Consider the following 20,040-nt stretch of genomic DNA (forward strand, 5'->3'; position numbering starts at 1 on the left):
GGAAGATGGTGCCAGCTGGCAAGTGCAACCAGAGGACTTCCACCAGGGTGGTGATTATCTGAAAGCCAAGGGTTTTCCATAATGCACAGGTCTTGAGGCTATTCACCTTGAGTTAGGGATGAGTTCACGTCACATTAAAAGACAGGCTGCTAGTGCAGTCTTTTTCATCTCTTTAATGAGGGGAAAGTCACCTTAGCTAAAAAGTATATGAATTGTGGCTGTTTGTAGAATAAGACACAAAACTCCATTTTTATTTGAAAGGTATGATAAGCAGGATATGTTGCACAACGTTGTAATTGGTAACAATGTGTCCATATATAATACCACAATTAGGGGAAAATAACGTTTTTAGGAGAACCGTGAATTTTTTAAAAAACTAAATGTATATTAATTTATTTTTCTAGGCTTAAGCTGGAGAATGGGAAGTAAGATACTTTGTCTTTCAATACAAAATGCTATGCTACTTTGTCACTGGATATTGAGATTAAGGTTATTTTAAACTGTTCATTACATATCCAGAGGGCTCAATTTTGGTAAATGCCACTCACATCTTGCCTCATTTTCTAGCCCACCGATTGTTATGTCCGTCTGAGTTACTGGAGAGAAAGGAATTTTTAAAACCAAAATTCAAAGAGGCTGATCTGAAAACATTGAATATGGCCTTTGACTATCTATTCACACTTCACTCAGGAAAGTTGCACAATTTCAAATCCTTTCCGAGTGTTTTTTTAAGGGGGACGTTTTAGTCAGTTTTAATGAGGTTGATTGCAAATGAATTATTTAATGTGTACTCATTTTAATTTGTTTATATGGACAATGAAAGTCTAATAAAAGTTTGCTTATTATTAAAAAAAGATGATTGACCACATTTCCTCAAAACTTTGTTGTGACTTTCTGGTTCATGCAAGATGTCCTTAACCCGTTCGACGCGCTTGACGGAACGGTTCGGTCATGCACGTCGGTTGGGCTGTGCTTATGACGGAACCGTTCCGTCATGGCCCCGCCCGCGCACGGAATCTTCAGCGTGGCACGGAAATCCGCGCCGCGCTGAAGGGGTTAAAAAGGGGTGAAGCAGTGTTGAGTCTAGGAGGCTATGGAGCAGGAAGGTATTGGCACCAACTAGATGAAAGATTATGAGGACTTAGATGACAGTTCTGAAACTGATTTCAGGACGCAACAGTTTCACTATCTTTAGCAGAACGAGCTGGCTTATACCAGGCTGCCTTATTTTTCTTGAATTTGTGTTCAATGGGGCGGGGTTGGGGGGAGGAAGGCACATACATTTGGCATTGGGTGAAAGTTAGGGTTTGAATAAGTCTAGAGACATGTTGTTGAGCCAGATTTGGACTAACTGTTGCTCGTTGGACTTGGCCAACGGCAGTAATTCTGTTTTGGTGGGTTCAAGCTTCAGGTAGGTGCTGCAAGGGTACGATTAAAAGTCTGGTGTCGCCGCTGAGATGTGAGGACCTTGCACCAAGGATGCGTCGCGCAGCAGCAGTTCCATTGTCTGCGATGCAGGTCTTTACGACTGTTCCAATCTACGCAGCACTGGCGATGCATCGGTTCAGCTGGATCAACAAAGGCTGGCAGAGCACCTTAAGCCCACTTCTAATGGTTCAGGACTGGGGAGGCACCACTTGGCAGGGTAGACTCACAGATGGCAGAGTCCAGGTGCAAGGATGTTGGAAGCCAGTTATTCCCCAGAGGCTTAAGATCAGGCAGCCGGTCAACTAGACTTTGGTGTAATTCTGGGTGTGCAAAGCCAAACCACTGCATGAATTATTGGTACACAGGTAAATTGCAACTTTCCAAACTCAATTTGGGACATTTTCAAGCACAGGATCAGAAAAAAATCTTATATAGTACTTTTTTGCATTGTAATTCATCCAAAAAGGAAACGGATGCAGCATAATCAATCTGTAATGTAGTTTAACAATAGTACTACCTATTGTGTAGATGTGATGCTTTTACTTTCTTGATTGAGGAGATATCACAAAATAAATGAACACATGAGACATTGAACTAAGTGTCACCTCTACTTGTTGAGTTTTGTATATTACTTTTTTATGAAAAAGGACAGGAAAAAAGACTGAAATGATTTGAAAAAATTAAAATAAGTAACAGCACTTACTGAACATAATGTATAAAACTATCCATCAAAACAGTGACATACATGCTGGTGTGACATACTTCCAAACGCAAAGCTCCACCCTCCATATGTCAACATTCAATCTTAGACTTGCAGAAGACTTCATCAAAGCTTGCAGAGTTGAGGACTCACCTACACATCACTTCGCTGTGCTACAGATGCTGCAATATTCAACACCGGTGACCCAGAATCGGTCACCTCTGACCACCCCAACCCCCCCAAGAAGCATTCAGTGAACTGAAATGGCATATAAAACCAGCCACCCCCCACACCCACCACCATGCCAATAAACAAACCAATGAAGAAAAAACTCCCCTAAAATTCTGTTATGCACTTAGTCTTCAGTAGAAACCATCACCTCCTCACCACTATTATTTATGACCACGTCAAAGCCATTGAACGGTCCCAGGAAATTAAATGCCTCAATGGACCGTGGTTGAAACATCACATATATGGTGGTTTGGAGCCGAGCTGCTCAGCAATTCCAACAAAACGTGCTTCTAGCCAGTGACATACAGTAAGGGAGCTCCAGGGCTCTAGACTGGATCCACACAGACCTCTGTGCTACCACCATTGTCTTCTGCATGGAGACGCTCCTCACCTGCTTTCTCCAGACTCATGGTGTTGCAGTCCTGCTCCAGTTTAGAGCCAAGCTTAGGAGTCGACCTCGCTCTGGATCTCCTGGGACGTATCGCCGCGCACTGGGTCTGCATGAGATGGCACGAGTTCTCCTTGCTCCGCCCAGTCCTCTGGAGTGTAAACGTGGCGTCTTGCAGAGCCTGTCAAACACAAAGGCTTAATGTAAAAGATGACACAACCAACTGAGAATTTCCAGGATCCATGTCTTCTGCAATTCAAAGTTGGGAAGTGCAGGCAGTTATTCAAATGTACATGATGCAGAGGCTATTTATGAGATAAAAAAACCAGGATGGGTTACTGTTCGACACCACTTTAGTCAAACGTTTTCAAGACCTTGCTAACTGAACATCAAAATGAAAGAATCGTCAGAAAAAAACATTTCCTGCCACTACTTTGTTAAGTATGTTGTGCACAGATGGTCCATGAAGCCTGTCACATTAAACATTTATCTCAGCAAACAAGCGTTCATAACTAAAAGCTTGGTTCTTAGCCTGTAGAAGTAGAAATTCTTCTTAGTGGACTTGAGGCCATCAAATCCAGTGTCTTATACTTCTCGATGTAGCAATTGCTCACTGGCCACATGAAAAGGGCCATTCTGCAGCCTTTCGAAGTTCAGCGGGCATATTAGGAACTTTGTCACCAATGGGCATTATGTCTTAGTTCAGAAAGGAAGAGCCTAGGTTGCCTTCCTCTGGAGGAGGTGTCTCCAGTGTGGAGAAGAACATTAAATAGCACAGAATGACAAGTTAAAAACTGATACAGGTACAGTGCATATTTTTAAATGTTTTATGTAATTTAACGATTAAACATGAGTAAACCCGAAGGTTATAGGGTAATAGAAACAACTTTGGAACAAATACCATAATGCAGCCAAGAAAAGAATTGTACAAATGTGTTTTTTGCAAACCACAGTACACATTTCAAGTCGGATACACCCAACCAGAAGGCTACTTGCTAGCTATTTCTCATCAGAATCTGAATGACTTGCAATGGGACATCCCTTTGTTTTTATAGGTCTTCCCGTCATACTTAAATGGAAGGCATTATCTGGAAGGTAAACATAAATAACACGCACATTTCCCAGTAAAAATAGCACTCCCTGCATCCTGCACACCACCCACCTTCTAGTGTACTGAAAGGAGGACAGTACTCCAGCTTGTTCACTGTCCCAGAAGAAACATTCACACCCTTCCTGGAAATACTGCGCTTGCTCAAAGAGTCTAGTGAAGGTGTCGGGTTAGATGAATCTTATTTCTCACAAAAGGCTGAGTTCTTTTAGTTAGCATTGCCTGTAGAATCTGCCAGCCTCATCAAGCAATGCCCTACCGCCTCCCTACTTTAGGAATACACCACGGGCTTCTGATCCAAAGCACCTCTCCACACAGAGATGGTGATCACTGAATCTGGAAATTGGCACTACTCAAACCAGTTTTCTGTTTCTGGAGGGTGTTCATCATCTTATCAATAGATACCACATTTGAGCGTAGCTAGTCCTTTATCATACAGTGCTTTGATCCCATTACCCACCTCTAGTCTCCCCACCGGTTTATTTGGTGGATCTAATTTAGGCTCTAATATGTTATTGGAGGCTTTGGTTTCAATCAGGACTTTCAATGCTGGGTCTCACACATTACATCTCAGATTTGTGCACGTCTTTTCCTCTTTTCTCTCTATTGCTTGCAGCTCAAGAGTCCTCAAGAATGAGCTCTCCATCCTCCTTCAGCTTGACCCCACTTAGGCGTGCCACAAGCATTTCTTGGTGTAAACAGAGGTCAGACCCAGCAGTGCCCGCCTCCTCATACTGTACCACACAATGTGGGCAGACACAGGGGTGCCCCCCTCCTCATACTGTACCACACAATTTGGGCAGGGTTCCTGCGCTCACTCAGACTCAGCGGTGTCTGCCTCATCATACTGTACCACACAATGTAGGCAGGGTGCCCACACTCACACAGGGTTAGACCCCGGGGATGCCCGCCTCCTCATACTGTACAACACAATGTGGGCTGACTGCCTACGCTCACACAGACTCAGACCCAGCGGTGTCTGCCTTCTCATACTGTACCACCCAATGTGGGCAGGGTGCCAGCGCTCACTCAGGCTCAGGCTCAGACCCAGCGGTGTATGCCTCCTCATACTGTAGCACAAAATGTGGGCAGGGTACCTGCACGCACACAAGGAAAGACCCAGCGGTGTCCGCCTCCTCATACTGTACTACACATTCTGGGCAGGGTGCCCACTCCCACACAGGGTCAGACCCAGCGGTGTGCGCCTTCTCATACTGTACCACACAATGTGGGCAGGGTGCACGCGCTCACACAGGGTTTGACCCAGCGGTGTCTGCCTCCTCATACTGTACCACACAATGTGGGCAAGGTGCCCACGCCCACACAGGGTCGGACCCAGTGGGGTCTGCTGTCTCATACTGTACCACACAATCTGGGCAGGGTGCCAGCGCTCACACAGGGTCAGACCAAGTAGTGTCCACCTCCACATACTGTACCACACAATGTTGGCAGGGTGCCCACACACAACCAGCACTGATCGGCAGTACAGTGAATTATTCCTTTGCATTGGTCAAAAATACTAGACACTGAGACCTGTTGCAACGTGTGGTTTGACAATAATTTAAGTGACAGAACTTTACATTTACTTCAGTACTTGTGTGTCTGAGAAAATTATTTTAGCGCAAGTTTTATTAGTCCCTAAAATAAGGCCTTACAATGACTGTGTTTACTTGCCATGAGTTCCTGCGTTATTAGTACACCGTCTCCAGACCTTTTATATTTTTGTGAGCACTACACTGCCACATTCGTTCTGCGCCTCGGTGCTCGGCATGAAGTGGAACTTAATGTCCGCACTGCAACAGCAAGCACTAAAGCTTCGCCTACAGAACGTTCCGGTTTCCACGAACAGGGTTCCAAATATAAAATGCATTCATATTTTCGAAACTTCACATGAAAAGAAATTGCAGCTAAATGTTGCTATTTGATCAACACAGGGTTCGAATGAGAGACCCCATAACAGCTCCTAAGAAATGCTATGGAAGAAGGGTATATTAATATCTCTCCTAATTTGAGAAGGGGGAGAGAAGCAGATGCTGCGAGACAAGAGCCCCACTGGGTCTCTGTGCCGATGACCAGAAGGTACACAGGGTCAGTACAGGACTTGGAAACAAGTCTGCACAGTATATAAGGATGAACAGGGAGGTTTAACCCCATTAATTAAGAATGTGCGATGACCAATGTTAGAGGTTTATAGTCAAATATTAATTATCATCAAGTTAGGCATTATTATGGTGAAACCCCCCATTACATTTGATACATTTCAAGATACAAAAATATTAAATGCCAATCGAGTTTCGTGGGTGTACGGATTACTCACACCCTGAAAGCTTCTCTGGCAAAGCTGTCTGATTCCCCACACCCTCCTATCTTTAGAAGTACAGACTAAAGGACGGGATGGGAAGCACCTGGTCATTTTCCTTTTCTCTGCAGAGGCCAGGACCATGCACAAACAGGCCCGGTTCTAGCGGGTGGGCCAGGCCTACCCAAACATGAGCCTGGCCCACCCAAACATGAACCATGGCCCTCGCAGTGACGTCAGGAAGGCCAACAGAAAATGGCCACTGCAATTTAAAATGTTCCTCTGAACGCTATTTTTCTAGGAGCTGCGTGATTGGGCCTGGGCTCTTTCTCACAGGCACCCCCAATCACGCATCTTCTTTTAGAAAGGTGGGTTGTGTCCAGCCCACTGGTGCAGGTACAGGGACACGGAATAGGAGAAATCCTCTTTGGTACCTGTAATCTGTGCGTACCGTCCTGCTGCGTGGATACATCCATCTTTTCAGAGCTGGAGAAAAGGAGTTTGTTGATCCCGATTCACCTTTCCAGACCCCTTCAGCTGTTTATCAGATCCGGCTGTGACAGAGTTTGAACGTAGCTGTGGCTATTGTTCTATTTTTTTAAATCTGCACAGGCCCAGGTAGATACATACTTCGTTTATGCTTCGAGGATGTGTGTATATTAGTTAATGTTTTAAAAATCTGTGAGGGCCCAGCAAGACACATACTTTGTGTATGCCGTGTATATTTAATTTATATCATTGTGTCGCTATCATGACGGATGCAAGACACAACTACTAAAATGTCCAGATAACTCTGGCGATTAATGATCCTGCTGGAGAGCAATATTTTGTATGTTCGTAATTTTTAAATGCAGATAAACTGTATTTTATGTGGATAGCTCAGTGGGTTACTTGCAGTAAAGTCAATCCTAAAATAGGACAGTGACCTATGAACTGACATCAAAGAGCTGCATACAAACCTGAATGGTATAATTAGAACATATATTTTTTTGGGTTGCAATATAGTTAGAATTTTTCCAGTCTTTCATTACTCTAATGTTGCTATAAAGAGTTTGTTTTGTCAGATATACATTTTAATCAGTAAAGCCAAGCCCGTAACCACTGAGGTATGCTTTAAATCCTGCGTTTGTGCGTCTCCAGACCAAACCCTCTTAAAACATACTGCCCACCAGTATGGATGACATGTGGTTCCTACACCTTGTAATCCTCATTGGCTTATGTGACATTCCCCATAGGTTGATTGACATAGTTGTAGGATTCATTGTCTCTGCATAATGTGTGCATGATGTAAGTACTGTGACACCCTACACTATGAGTAGCGCTATACAACAAATTAATTCGAATATGAGAGAGGGGCTACAGAGAGATGAAGAACACTGTTGGAGGATGGCAGTGAGTGAATCCAAGGAGGAGGTCATGGGGGGGCTACGGAAAGATTAAGTGCACTGTTGGAGGGTGGTAGTGAGGGAGTCTGAGGAGGAGGTTAATAGGGGGAGAGGCTATGGAGCGATGAGGCACACTGGTGGAGCATGGCAATCAGGAAATCCGAGGAGGAGGTCATGGGGGGAGGGTGGGGGATACGGATAGATGAGGTGCACTGGTGGAGGGTGGTAGTGAGGGAATCTGAGAAGGAGCTCATTGAGGGAAGGGCTACGGAGGGATGAGGGGCACTGGTGGAGGGTGGCAATGAGGGAATCCAAGGAGGAGGTCAATATGGGGAGAGGCTATGGAGCGATGAGGGGCACTGGTGGAGGGTGGCAGTGAGGGAATCCGAGGAGGAGGTCATGGGGGCAGGGTGGGAGATACGGAGAGATGAGGGGCACTGCTGGAGGGTGGTAGTGAGGGAGTCTGAGGAGGAGGTCGTGAGGGGGAGGGGCTACGGAGAGATGGAGTCCACTGTTGGAGGGTGGTAGTAAAGGTATCTACAGACAAAGAGGTCAGTGGTGGGGCGCCAATAAATAACTCTCCACATGCTCTGTATACACACAGAAGCAATCCTTGTATCATAGTGACTGTTTGCAAGTAGATATGATGTAATCTATGGCTTGTAGACTACCTCCTGAAGCGAAAAATTGGACCGGTAGTGGCCCACCCAAATGCCCCCTTGGCCCACCCAAACAAAAATTCCTGGAGCCGGGCCTGTGCACAAAGCTGTGGGGTAGGGGTGGGCAAAAGAAATCTACCCGGTGTTACTTTTAGAAAGTGGGGGTTCACATAAGTTCCAGCGCTAGTGGTGTTCCTTTGCAAGGACAGGATTCATTGCATGACCCGCTCCATTACACAGCCTCTCTCCATGGCCGGATCTGAAGTGCCTCCAGCTGTCACCTGGCAGAGCCTTTGTTTGGGGCGCTGCTAGGCATTGGTACGCAGAACAAGGGATCATGGAGTATCTGGGGTCTTGGTGGCCATCAGATCAACCAATGTTACCTTGCACCACCAAAGATAAAGAAGGTCACAACTTTGTGTGTTCTCCATATTCTTCGACTCTAGTTTGATTCCCCACTGCCAAAGGTCGAGCTTGTGATGCGTGGACAGAGAGTAGGGAAAGGACAGAGACGAATCATCCGCCTTCAAAACACCGTGAAATCACTCATTGTAAAGGCCGCAGGGTAAACTCTGAATTTGGTGGGGCCTCCATACTACCGCAAAACGATTCCCTGTGTCCATGCGCAATATATTCCCAGGTAAGGACTCTTGGTCAGCATAGCAGTGGGAGAGAAAATAAACGTAAGCCAAAATACAAAGCTGCAAGCAAAGCTTCCGCCCCAAGAGTTAGTATTTTAAAGAGAAGGCGTAGTGAGAGTAGTCTGTGCAAATAAATAAAAAAATAAAAAGACGGAATTTACAGAGGTATTTATATATAATGCACTGAATCTTAAGACCGTCCTCAACCTCCTATGGATACCACTGAAGTACTTAATAAAGAAATGTATAGTCTTGAGTGAAATCCTCAACATATTCCAGACCCCCGGCTTCTTCAATTAGTACCCTCATAAACTAGGATACAAGCATAGCAAGGTCCAACTTGGAGGCAACTAAGCCTCTAAGAAATAGAGTGATGGTAGAAATGGAAAACTTTTCAGAATTGTTTTATACAACCACTCTTTTATAATACAATCACCAAGGAGTTCTCTCCTAGGTGCTGTGCAGAAATGTGCACTTCTAGCAATAGTAATTTGAAGGCTAAAAGTAGAGATATTAAAGGCTTGCAGTAGGTTGATTTAAAGAGGACGTGGGTCTAAAATTGTCAACCTTGTGTCAAGGTTAGGTTCTGTTTTAAGTTTATCAGTTTTATAAACCACGGCTGCACCATAAGGTATAAATGTATTTTACTATGAGCGCAAGATCAAATGCACAAGAAAAACAACTGAGTACAAAGAGCAAATTGCTAGAAAATTCATAGGAGGGCCACAATGGATCAAAGAGCAAAAGAGACAGAACCTTAGTAAGCACTGGATGGTATTTCTTACAGTTTCAGTGGGAGGGGTGAGGTTTGAATAGTTTTCTACAAGACAGGAGAGAATGTGGAGCTCTTAAATCAGCGAATTAAGAGTTCTACACTGATGCTCCTGTACCTCAAAAGGTTTCATTTTGTGCTTGAGAGCTACAGGAATTTAGAGTTCCATGTAAATTGAGCTTATGATAGATACAGCTTTCTGCAGATTCCTCGCCTTAAGAACATCCCCCCCAGGTGTCAAGACTAGTCAAGAAAACTTTCTTCCCCAGCAGTATACCGCCATCTCCGCCAATGTGCATGTTGAGGTCAGTCCGTTTTTCTGTGCCTCATTTTTCTCTATTTTATCAGTGACTAGGTCCTCCGAAAGTTTCCGGTTTCAAAAACTGTTCCTAAGGCCGCAAGCAGATGTCTTTGTCTGTTCCACGTGGCATCTGCATGTGGTGTCTTCGATCAAACGAAGATACCATGGCCTCTGACTTGTGTTCCTTGATGCATCCGAAGACCTACTAGAGTGGAAGGCCAAGTTCTACTTGGACAAGACACGTATAAAGGCGCTAACAGGCACCCCTTCTCATAGAAGTACATCTCCTGGTAAGGACCAATCTCAAAAACAGCTTTCTGACAAAAAAAGCTTAAGAATGCCACAGGAAAGAAATCAAGAAGACCGGGCACGCTACAAGGCAAGAAGAGATAGGGACTGAGGTAGGGAAAATGAATGAGACCGCCGCAGAGAAAGTGGGGAACGAACTAAGGGAGTTACGGGACCAAAATGTGGTGCATGCCCTATCTATGGTGCGATTGAACACCCCGGGGGGCATGAGCGCCCAAGGGGCAGAGGAACTTGAAGTTGAAGTTGAAGCTGAGCCTAATGGTAAAATTCAAGATGCATTAGAGGCAGATAATATGGATGATGCTAATGATGATGCTAATATGAATATGAATGTTCACATATCTAAGCTGACGCAGCCATTGCAGCCAATGCAGCAACGACGAGAGACTAGAGGAACTAAAGCCAAAGAAGTCAAAAACAAAGACCAAGTACAAGACAGGGATAAAGACAAAGGGAAAGATAGAGAAAAGGACAAGGCAAAGGAGAAGGAGAAGGAGAAGGAGAAGGAGAAGGAGAAGGAGAAGAATGAGAAAGGCAACAAGAGAGGCCCAGAGAAAGCGAAGAATAAAGAGAAAGAGATAGATAAGGATAAATTATTAATGATGAGCTGCAGAGAGCAACAGGGGGACTATGAAAAACCTAAAGGCTATAAATACGCAGCCAATACTGTAGAATTAGAGAAAAAGAAAGGAAAAAGCAAGGAGCGATACAAGGGAAAGGAGAAGGATATTGAAGATACAGAAGAGATGGAACTATTGATGAAAAAAGCAAAACGGTTACAAGCCATTAAAGATCTGAAAGCAAATGCAAAAGCGACTTCGACAGGGAAGCAAACAACTTTGCAGCCAAGCATACGGAATATCTTCAGCCCACTACCCAAAGGGTCAAGCAGTGTACTAACAGTCCAAGAATCAACGATACAGAATGGAGGAAATCAAAAACATACTCTGGGGATGAACACTCATGGAATTCTGAATTCCCCCTCAGATATAGGGCCTTCGCCGGAAACAGCTTTATACTTACCATCACATTCAGAAGAATCTGACGCAGATATTTATGAAACGGGTATTTCGACTTCCAGTGACACAAGCGAAGTTAACAAAGGCCAAGACCAAGATCAAGGTGTCTCCACTCAAGATATATCCAGCTGTTCGGGTATAAGGAAATCGAGCGATCCTGGGCAAGGAAGTACGCCAAGGAGAAAACTTGAAACAAGAAAAATAAGGAATAAAAGACTAAATAAATCTACTTACGAAGAAACGATCGATCAAGGAAGCGATCCTGAACCTAGTAATCCTCGGAAAACCGCAAAACCCCAAAAATCAAAGGGAAAAATAGCGGCCCAAGAAAACGGTGTAGACTCAACTGGGGTCATCACTGATTATGATGTAGCAGCAGAAACAGACGAGCCGTCTCTGAGAGATATATTAAGCTCAATTAGGAAACTTCATAAAGATGTTAAAACGGATACTCAAAGAAATCATTTAGCTATCCAAAAGTTACAAGGTGCTGTAAACAAGGTGGGCAGCACATGTCTAGAGATTTCTGAAAGAATGGGTTCAGTTGAAACACGAATCGACCACCTAGAGAATGATGTTGTTTATCTACAAAGGCAAGAAAAGAAGCAAGAAGGCATTATACAGGACTTACTGACAAAGGTTGAGGATCAGGAGAACAGATCAAGACGAAATAACTTGCGATTTTTAGGGCTTCCTGAGGGCGTTGAAGACAATGACCCAAGGGGGTATGTAATTAGACTTCTTAAATCAGCCCTCCCTGAATTAAAAAACTGGGAACTAGAGAGAGAAGTCCAACGAGCCCATCGGTTCCCCCTTACTCAATCCAGGAAAACACTGAATCAATCTAAATTTCCAAGGGCAATGCTGGTGTTCTTTGGAAATTTTTTACTCCGAGAATCTATCTACGACTTAGCCCGCCCTACAAGCAAGAGAGAATACAATGGCACTGTCTTTTTTGTTCGACCAGATTTTGCTCATGCGACTGTTGAAAGGAGGTGGAGGCTGAGGCAGCTTTTTTCCCCTTTTGAGCAAACTGGCGCAAAGGTTTTCCTACAGAACCCTGCCAGATTGAAGATAATTTTTAGGGGCTCAACCCGCAGCTTTACGAGCGAAATACAGGCCGAACAATATCTTAAAGAAATCTCAGAGACTGTAAAGAAGAATGCCGGTAAATGATCAAGAGGGAAAAAAGAAAAAAAAAATACACGCAGGGCTGGAGGGGCAGTTGCACTGAGGCGCCGTGATCAATCGACGCCCACACCTGGATCCGACTGGATCAAGGATGCCTCAAGGGGGGATGCTTCAAGGGGTGGTAAGGGAGGGGGAGGGGTGGGTGGGTCTCCGGGGGAGAAAAGGGGGGGTAAAATCATCATCAGAGAAAGAAAGGGAACAGAAATGGAGGGAAAAAAAGAAAAATGATGCACATAGTCACAATTAATGTATGTGGTTTAAATGATGCAAGAAAAAGAAGAGAATTGAAAGAATATTTCAGAACACTGCAAGCTGATTTAATCTGTGTTCAGGAGACGCACATAGAGATCTCGCAAAAATATTTATTGGAACAACTGGGGTATAAAGTACTGACTTGTACGACTCAGGGCACTAGAACACGCGGGGTTGCAATATTAGCACGTGGAAAAAAGATTACATTAAAAAAACAACAGGCAGATAGACATGGTCGCTGGGTTTTAGCGGATTGCCAAATTCAAAATTTTAATTTTACTCTATGCTCTATCTATGCACCAATAGTTGATGACCCTGAAACTTTCATTCATATAAATTCTCAATTGGCCTCTCCCCATAATACTATGTGGCGATTTAAATATAAATGGCCTCAATGGGTTGTGGAAAGAAAATCCTGCAAGATTTATTGGTAAAAAGAAGAAAACCCACAGAGCGCTAATACAGCTCATGCAGGACAATGGGCTGATCGATATTTGGGAACATATAAATGGAGGGGGAGGCTGCACATACTATTCTGCCCCCCATAAAACTCTAGCCCGGCTAGATTATTTTTTGATTTCCCCCTCGATGATACCGATGGTGAAAATTAAAAAAATGCCTAGATTGATGTCAGATCACAACCCGCTCTCCATGGAGATCTCTATACCATACTCACAGAACAGAATAAATAGCTGGACCTTTGAAAGAGCTTTGCTACTGGATGTAAATTATGTTACTTACATGGAAATTTGGCTAAAAGAATTTCTGGAAAACAATAGGGGCACAGCATCACCGCAAATAGTATGGGATACTATGAAGGCAGGTATTAGGGGGGAAACCTTAAGTTACTCTCTTAGACGGAGTAAGCGGGAAAAAGAAACCTTAGAGAAAAAGATAAATCTAGTAGCAAAGCTAGAGGAAGAACTGGTAAGAAGTATAAGAGAGAAAGAGGATGTGACAAAAGTAATGCAAAAACTAGCCTTGGCTAAAGCAGCAGTGGGTGAAGTATATGCTGAAAAGGCAGCTGGTAAATATTTGGCCAGGAGGGAAGAGCAGCATGAATATAGCGAACAGGTAGGACGAATCCTAGCGATTAGAACCCGGCAGGCTGCCACTCAGGGGCAGATAACAGAAATGACTACGGAGGCAGGGACAATAGTAAAAACACCAAAGGAAATCTGTGCTGTATTTCAGAATTTTTATAAGAAATTATACAGTCAGAATAATGGGGATCCAGATCTAGCGAAAATTGACGAATATTTAAACTCTGCCTCCCTAGATAAGCTTACAGAGGAGGATAATAACTCCCTCGAGATCAACTTTACCCCAGAAGAAGTACAAAGAGTTTTTAAGGATCTCCCATCAGGAAAAGCAGTGGGACCCGATTTTATACCGTTAGAATTCTATAAAAAGTTCTATTTAATCTTAGAAGCAGACATTAATCGACTCATGGTTCTAATACAGAATGGTGCTGCACCTCCGGAGTCTTGGGGAGAAGCTTTAATGGTAGTGTTTCTAAAAAAGAATAAATGCCCTACGGATCCTGGGTCATATAGACCAATTAGCTTAATGAATAGTGACACTAAGGTCTATTCTAAAATCCTGGCAAACAGGCTGAGCTTGGTAATTGGTAAGATAGTCTCACCCTGGCAGCACGGGTTTATACCAGGGAGGGGCACTGCCGATCACATCAGAAGGGTCTTCGCGCTGCTGGATGGTACTAATGTCTCACGAGACCCTATGTCCTTAATATTGCTGGACGCTGAAAAAGCTTTCGATAGGGTCTCGTGGGACTTTCTTTGGGCAACAATGTATAAATATAATTTTGGGAAATTATGTGTAGGAGCATTAAAAGCCCTTTATAGAAGCCCGAGCATCAGTCTGAGAGTGGGAGGGGAGCTGAGCGAGGCAATAAAAATCGAGCGTGGAACTAGGCAAGGATGCCCCTGTTCCCCTCTACTATTCGCCTGTTATATAGACTCATTTATTAGACACATAGAAAAAAATAAAAACATTTGTCCAATAGTGCTGAATGGATATGAGACTAAAATATTGGGCTACGCAGATGATTTAGCAATTACATCATCAATACCAATAATAGCGATAAGGGAAATCGAGAATGAGGCAAAAAAATATGGACCTCTATCAGGGTATAAATTAAATCAAGGAAAAACACAAATAGTGGTAAATCAATTTGCTCCGATTAACGATGAGAGAGTTGTAGAGTCCGCGGTTTATTTGGGAGTTACTATTACATCTGACCTATCTCAGGTTGTGGAGGAAAATCTGACCCCAGTAATCAAAAAGGCAAAATTAGACTTAGATAGGATGGACAATTTACGTTTAACAATCATCGGTCGCTGCAATGTTATAAAGATGGTGTTTTTGCCTAAAATTCTATATTTATTCCGTACAATTCCTTTATCATTTTCTAAAAATTGGTTTAAGGAAATAGAGGGGATTTGTAATCGCTTTATATGGGCTAAGGGAAGAACTCGTAGAGCCATAAAGAGGTTGGCACTCTCTAAAGACCGGGGGGGCCTTGCAGTACCTGACTTTAAGGCATATTATTTTGCGTCAGTCCTTCAGTATTGTAAAGGACTTCTCGGCGGGAATACGAAAGACATCTGGAGGGGTAGGGTTGGCATTCCGGATACATATGAGCTCTTGATTTGGGACTCTAATAAGGGACTTCTCACATTCAAGGAACTAAACTACTATAAAAGAACAAAATTTAAGCTGTTGGGGGCAGTCATATCGGTTTGGTCAATGATCCGGAAGAAAATTAAATTAGGGAGAATGAACTTCTATACCCCTTTATATATGAATGAACTCCTCCCAGAAGTATTCCATGATCAAGTGATGAGGCGCTGGGATAATCTTGGGGTTAGTACAATCGGCGATATCACGGATCAGTCAGGGTTAATTTCATTTGAGAGGGCACAACAGCTATATAACTTGGATCGGAGAGATTTTTTTAAATACTTACAGATAAGATCAGTTTTGCAGAGGAAACAGGCAGGTAACTGTAAGTATGCTAGGGTAGATTTGATGGAAATTGTTCAAGATGATGAGGGATGTTCAATCTCTCAACTCTATGGTGTATTGTGCGAGTATAATGAGGATGATAGAGGAAAGGTATTTGATAAATGGAGAACTAAACTAGATTTAGCCGGGAATGAGGGCGAAAAATCACTTCGGCTTGGAAATTCTATCCTGAAGGTTGCAAACCTGCAAGCACAATACTTTAAGACTTTACATGAACTATATTATACACCACATAGAATAGCTCGTTGGGGTGGTACTATTGGGATCTTCTGCCCAAGATGTCAGAGTTTGGAGGCAGACACGATCCATATGTTTGCAGCATGCCCTAATTTAGATCCCTTTAAACTAGCTATAGAAAACTTCTTTAAAGATGAATTGGAGATTTCAATTAAATTAACTAATGAGATTATGGTTCTTGGAGTGGCAAAGGAGGGACAGGAGATACCCCATCAAGAATTTTTGTTTATTGCTATGACGCTGAGCCGGCTTTGTATCGCAACGGTATGGAAAGACTCTAATCCCCCTTCGTTTCAACAATGGCTCTCAAAATTATTAGCTATTTACACCTTAGAGAAATCTTTATATGAAAAAAAAGGAGCGAATGCAAGACAGCTTGGGAAACGGGTATGGGCCCCAGTTGAAAAATGGAAACTTAAACTAGATGGTTAATCTAAAGGGTGATAAGTACATGCTTCTTCTTTCAAGTAATTATAATTAAATTATGTATTGCATCATGTTGTTACATTTAAGTGATTAAGCTGCAATTGAAGGATTTCTGTTGTATTAGATATATATGTCAAAGCAATTAATTGTTTATACTTTATTTTTCTGATGATGAACAATAAAAATATTTTAAAAAAAAAAAAAAAAAAAAGGAAAGAAATCCCCTTCTTCCTTAATGAACCTAGCCCATTCAGGGCACTCTTCTGAATCATAGCAATTTTCTCAGATTCCAGGCTCTTCCACATCTTAGGAGCACAAGTCCATTTCTAGACATTACTGCCCCACATCCCTAGCCATGACAGATACTTTGCAAGGAGCGTGCTGAATGACTTGCTTGGTAAACTGGAAACACTCATTCCCACTTCACTGAGGATATTGTTTTCAGACTCATTCTTACCAAGAACAAGTTACTTACCTTCGGTAACAATATCTCTGTAAGAAACATTAGTTAGTTAGATTCCTTACCTTAGAATATCCCCAGGTGTCAGGCTGGATCCGGAAAGATTTTCGTCAGCAATACCCTTGCGCATAGCTAGGCGTCGTCTGCGGCTCCGCGTCCGTCGTCGTGATCGCCGGGATGACGTCGGAGTACTTAGACGCCGCCCTCGCGCGCTGACGTCAGTTCTTGTACATAGCTTTCCGCGCCAGCAACACAGAGCCATGCAAGAGACCGACACTGGTACCATAAATCTAGGGCCCTGAAAGGCATATCCTTAACCCTAGATATCAGTTCGCAGAACGGGGAGGATGGGTGGGGCGGTAAGGAATCTAACTAACTAATGTTTCTTACAGATATATCGTTACCGAAGGTAAGTAACTTGTTCATCTGAAAGAAACACGTTAGTTCGATTCCTTACCTTAGAATAGATACCCCAGCAATACCAACCCCGGTGGTGGGTCTGCGAACCAAGATCACACCAGGAAGTCCTGGAGGACATAACGGCCAAAGAAGCCGTCTCTCCGGACTTGGCTGTCCAGGCAGTAATGCTTAGCAAACGTGTGCAGCGAGGCCCACGTAGCCGCCTGACAAATGTCCTGCAGAGGGACTCTCCGCTTCAGGGCAGTAGTAGCCACTGTGGCCCAAGTGGAATGGGACCTCAGCCCCACAGGAGCCTCCTTCTTAGCCAAGGAATAACACAGAACGACCCACCGAGAGATGGTTGGCTTGTGCACTGCCCGCCCCTTCTTAGCGCCCACGTAGCCAACAAAGAGTTGGTTGTCCACCCGGAACGGTTTCGTACGGTCCAGATAGAAGGACAGACGGTGGAGCCTCTCTTCCTCTTTCAAGGGATGTGGAGGCGAAAAGAAGGTGGGCAACGTAACAGACTGGCCGATGTGAAAGGCAGTTACCACTTTAGGGAGAAAGGAAGGACGAGTCCTGAGAACAACCTTGTCCGGATGGACAGAGAGGAAAGGAGGCTTAGAAGAGAGAGCCTGGAGCTCACTCACCCGTCTAGCAGAGGTGATGGCAACCAGGAAAGCAGTCTTAAGAGTTAGAAGACGAAGAGGACAATTATGAAGTGGCTCAAAAGGAGCGCACATCAGATAGGTCAACACCAGGTTCAAATCCCACTGAGGCATTACGAAAGGGACAGGAGGAAACATATGAGTAATGCCTTTAAAGAATCGAGCAACAACAGGGGATTTGAAAAGAGAAGGCTGATCAGGAAGCCGTAAGAAAGCAGAAACAGCTGAAAGGTATCCATTGAGGGTGCCCAGAGCAGAGCCCTGCTGGGCCAGGGAAAGAAGAAAGAGGAGAACCTCAGAAAGCGGGGCGGAAAGGGTATCCACAGCCTTTGCTGTGCACCATGCCACAAATTTGTTCCACCTGCAGGCGTATACCATTTTAGTGGAGGGACGCCTGGCTGCCAGAATGACATCACAGACTTCAGGAGGCAAGTCAAGTGGCATCAACTGCCGCCGCTCAATCTCCACGGATGGAGGTGAAGGCTGGACAGGTTCGGGTGGAGGACCGTCCCCTGCTGCTGCGACAGAAGATCCTCCTGAAGAAGCAATCGAATCGGGGGATCGATAGACAGACTGAGTAGCTCGGGATACCAGTATCTTAGTGCCCAATCCGGAGCCACAAGTTTGACTTGGGCCCGGTCGCGCCTGATCTTGTTCAGCACTCTGGGCAGAAGTGGTATGGGCGGAAAGGCATACAACAGACCGCAACTCCACTCGTGACGAAAAGCATCTCTGAGCGAGTTCCGCCTTGGAAATTCGAACGCGCAGAACTGATGACATTGCGCGTTCTCTTCGGTGGCGACTAGATCTAACCAAGGCTCTCCCCACTGCCGAAAGAGGCCTTGCGCCACGTCCGAGTTCAGACGCCATTCGTGATCCATCATGCACCGGCGGCTGAGTTTGTCCGCCCTGGCGTTCAGAGAACCCGCCAGGTGTTGAACCACCAGGGTGATGCCCTGATGTTCCAGCCATGTCCAGAGGCGCAGAGCATCCTGACAAAGGGTCCACGCCCCACCCCGCCCTGTTTGTTGCAATACCACATGGCGGTGGTGTTGTCCGTGAACACCTGCACTACACTTCCCCAGACAGAGGGAAGGAATGCCTTCAGTGCAAGTCGGATCGCCCGCAGCTCCAAAAGGTCGATATGGAGCCGGGACTCCGCCGGAGACCAGAGGCCTCTGATCTCCGTCTCTCCCATGTGGCCCCCCATCCCAGGAGGGACGCATCCGTCACCACTACGTGCTCTGGTTGGGGTAGGGAGAGGGATCTGCCACTGACCCAATCGCGGTCCGTGAGCCACCACTGCAACTGTCTTGCAGTGCCCTCTGAGATCCGGATGCGGTCGGACAGGTTGCCCCGATGCTGGGTCCACTGGAACTTCAGGTCCCACTGCAGAGCCCGCATCCGCCATCTGGCGTGATGTACCAGCAGGATGCAGGAGGCCATCAGACCCAGCAGCCCAGCAGGATGCAGGAGGCCATCAGACCCAGCAGCCGCAGCACCAACCAGACCAAAATCTGGGATAAAGGCTGAAAGATCGGAATGAGAGCCTGAATATCCCGAACCCGCTGTCCCGGAGGATAGACCCGGAACTGCGCCGAGTCCAGAACCGCTCCGATGAAAAGGAGCTTCTGTGAGGGACTCAGATGCAACTTCGGCACATTGATGGAGAACCCCAGCAAATGCAGGAGGTCGGCCGTAGTCTGGAGGTGGGAAACGACTGTCTGGGGCGAGCCCACCTTCAACAGCCAGTCGTCGAGATAGGGGAAGACTGGCACCCCTAATCTGGGCAGATGAGCTGCGACCACCGCCATCACTTTCGTGAACACCCGATGGGCTCTGGTGAGGCCAAAGGGGAGCACAGTAAACTGAAAGTGCTCGTGGCCTACTGTGAACCGCAGGTAACGCCGGTGGGCCGGCAGGACGGGGATGTGGAAATATGCGTCCTGCAAGTCCAACGCTACCATCCAGTCTCCAGGGTCTAGGGCAGTCAGAACCTGAGTATCTTGAACTTCTCCTTCCGGAGGAAGGCGTTGACGCTCCTGAAGTCCAAGATAGGGCGTAGGCCCCATTTGCCCTTCTTGGGAACCAGAAAGTAGAGGTAATAACAACCCCGACC

The 20,040-nt window shown here is 45.1% G+C and overlaps 1 protein-coding gene across 7 annotated transcripts in view; it reads right to left on the bottom strand.

The window, feature by feature from the left end:
• The window catches only part of KIFC3 (kinesin family member C3), a 325,817-nt gene that overhangs the window by 65,258 nt on the left and 240,519 nt on the right, over positions 1–20,040 (bottom strand). For all 7 annotated transcript variants that reach the window (XM_085639124.1, XM_085639125.1, XM_085639126.1 and 4 more), the window contains one exon: positions 2,751–2,928. In XM_085639124.1, the coding sequence (XP_085495250.1) occupies positions 2,751–2,928 (178 nt within the window). The remainder of the gene's footprint in view (positions 1–2,750; positions 2,929–20,040) is intronic.

Source organism: Triturus cristatus, chromosome 12 (assembly GCF_964204655.1).
Source record: "Triturus cristatus chromosome 12, aTriCri1.1, whole genome shotgun sequence".
In the NCBI taxonomy this organism is placed as follows: domain Eukaryota; kingdom Metazoa; phylum Chordata; class Amphibia; order Caudata; family Salamandridae; genus Triturus; species Triturus cristatus.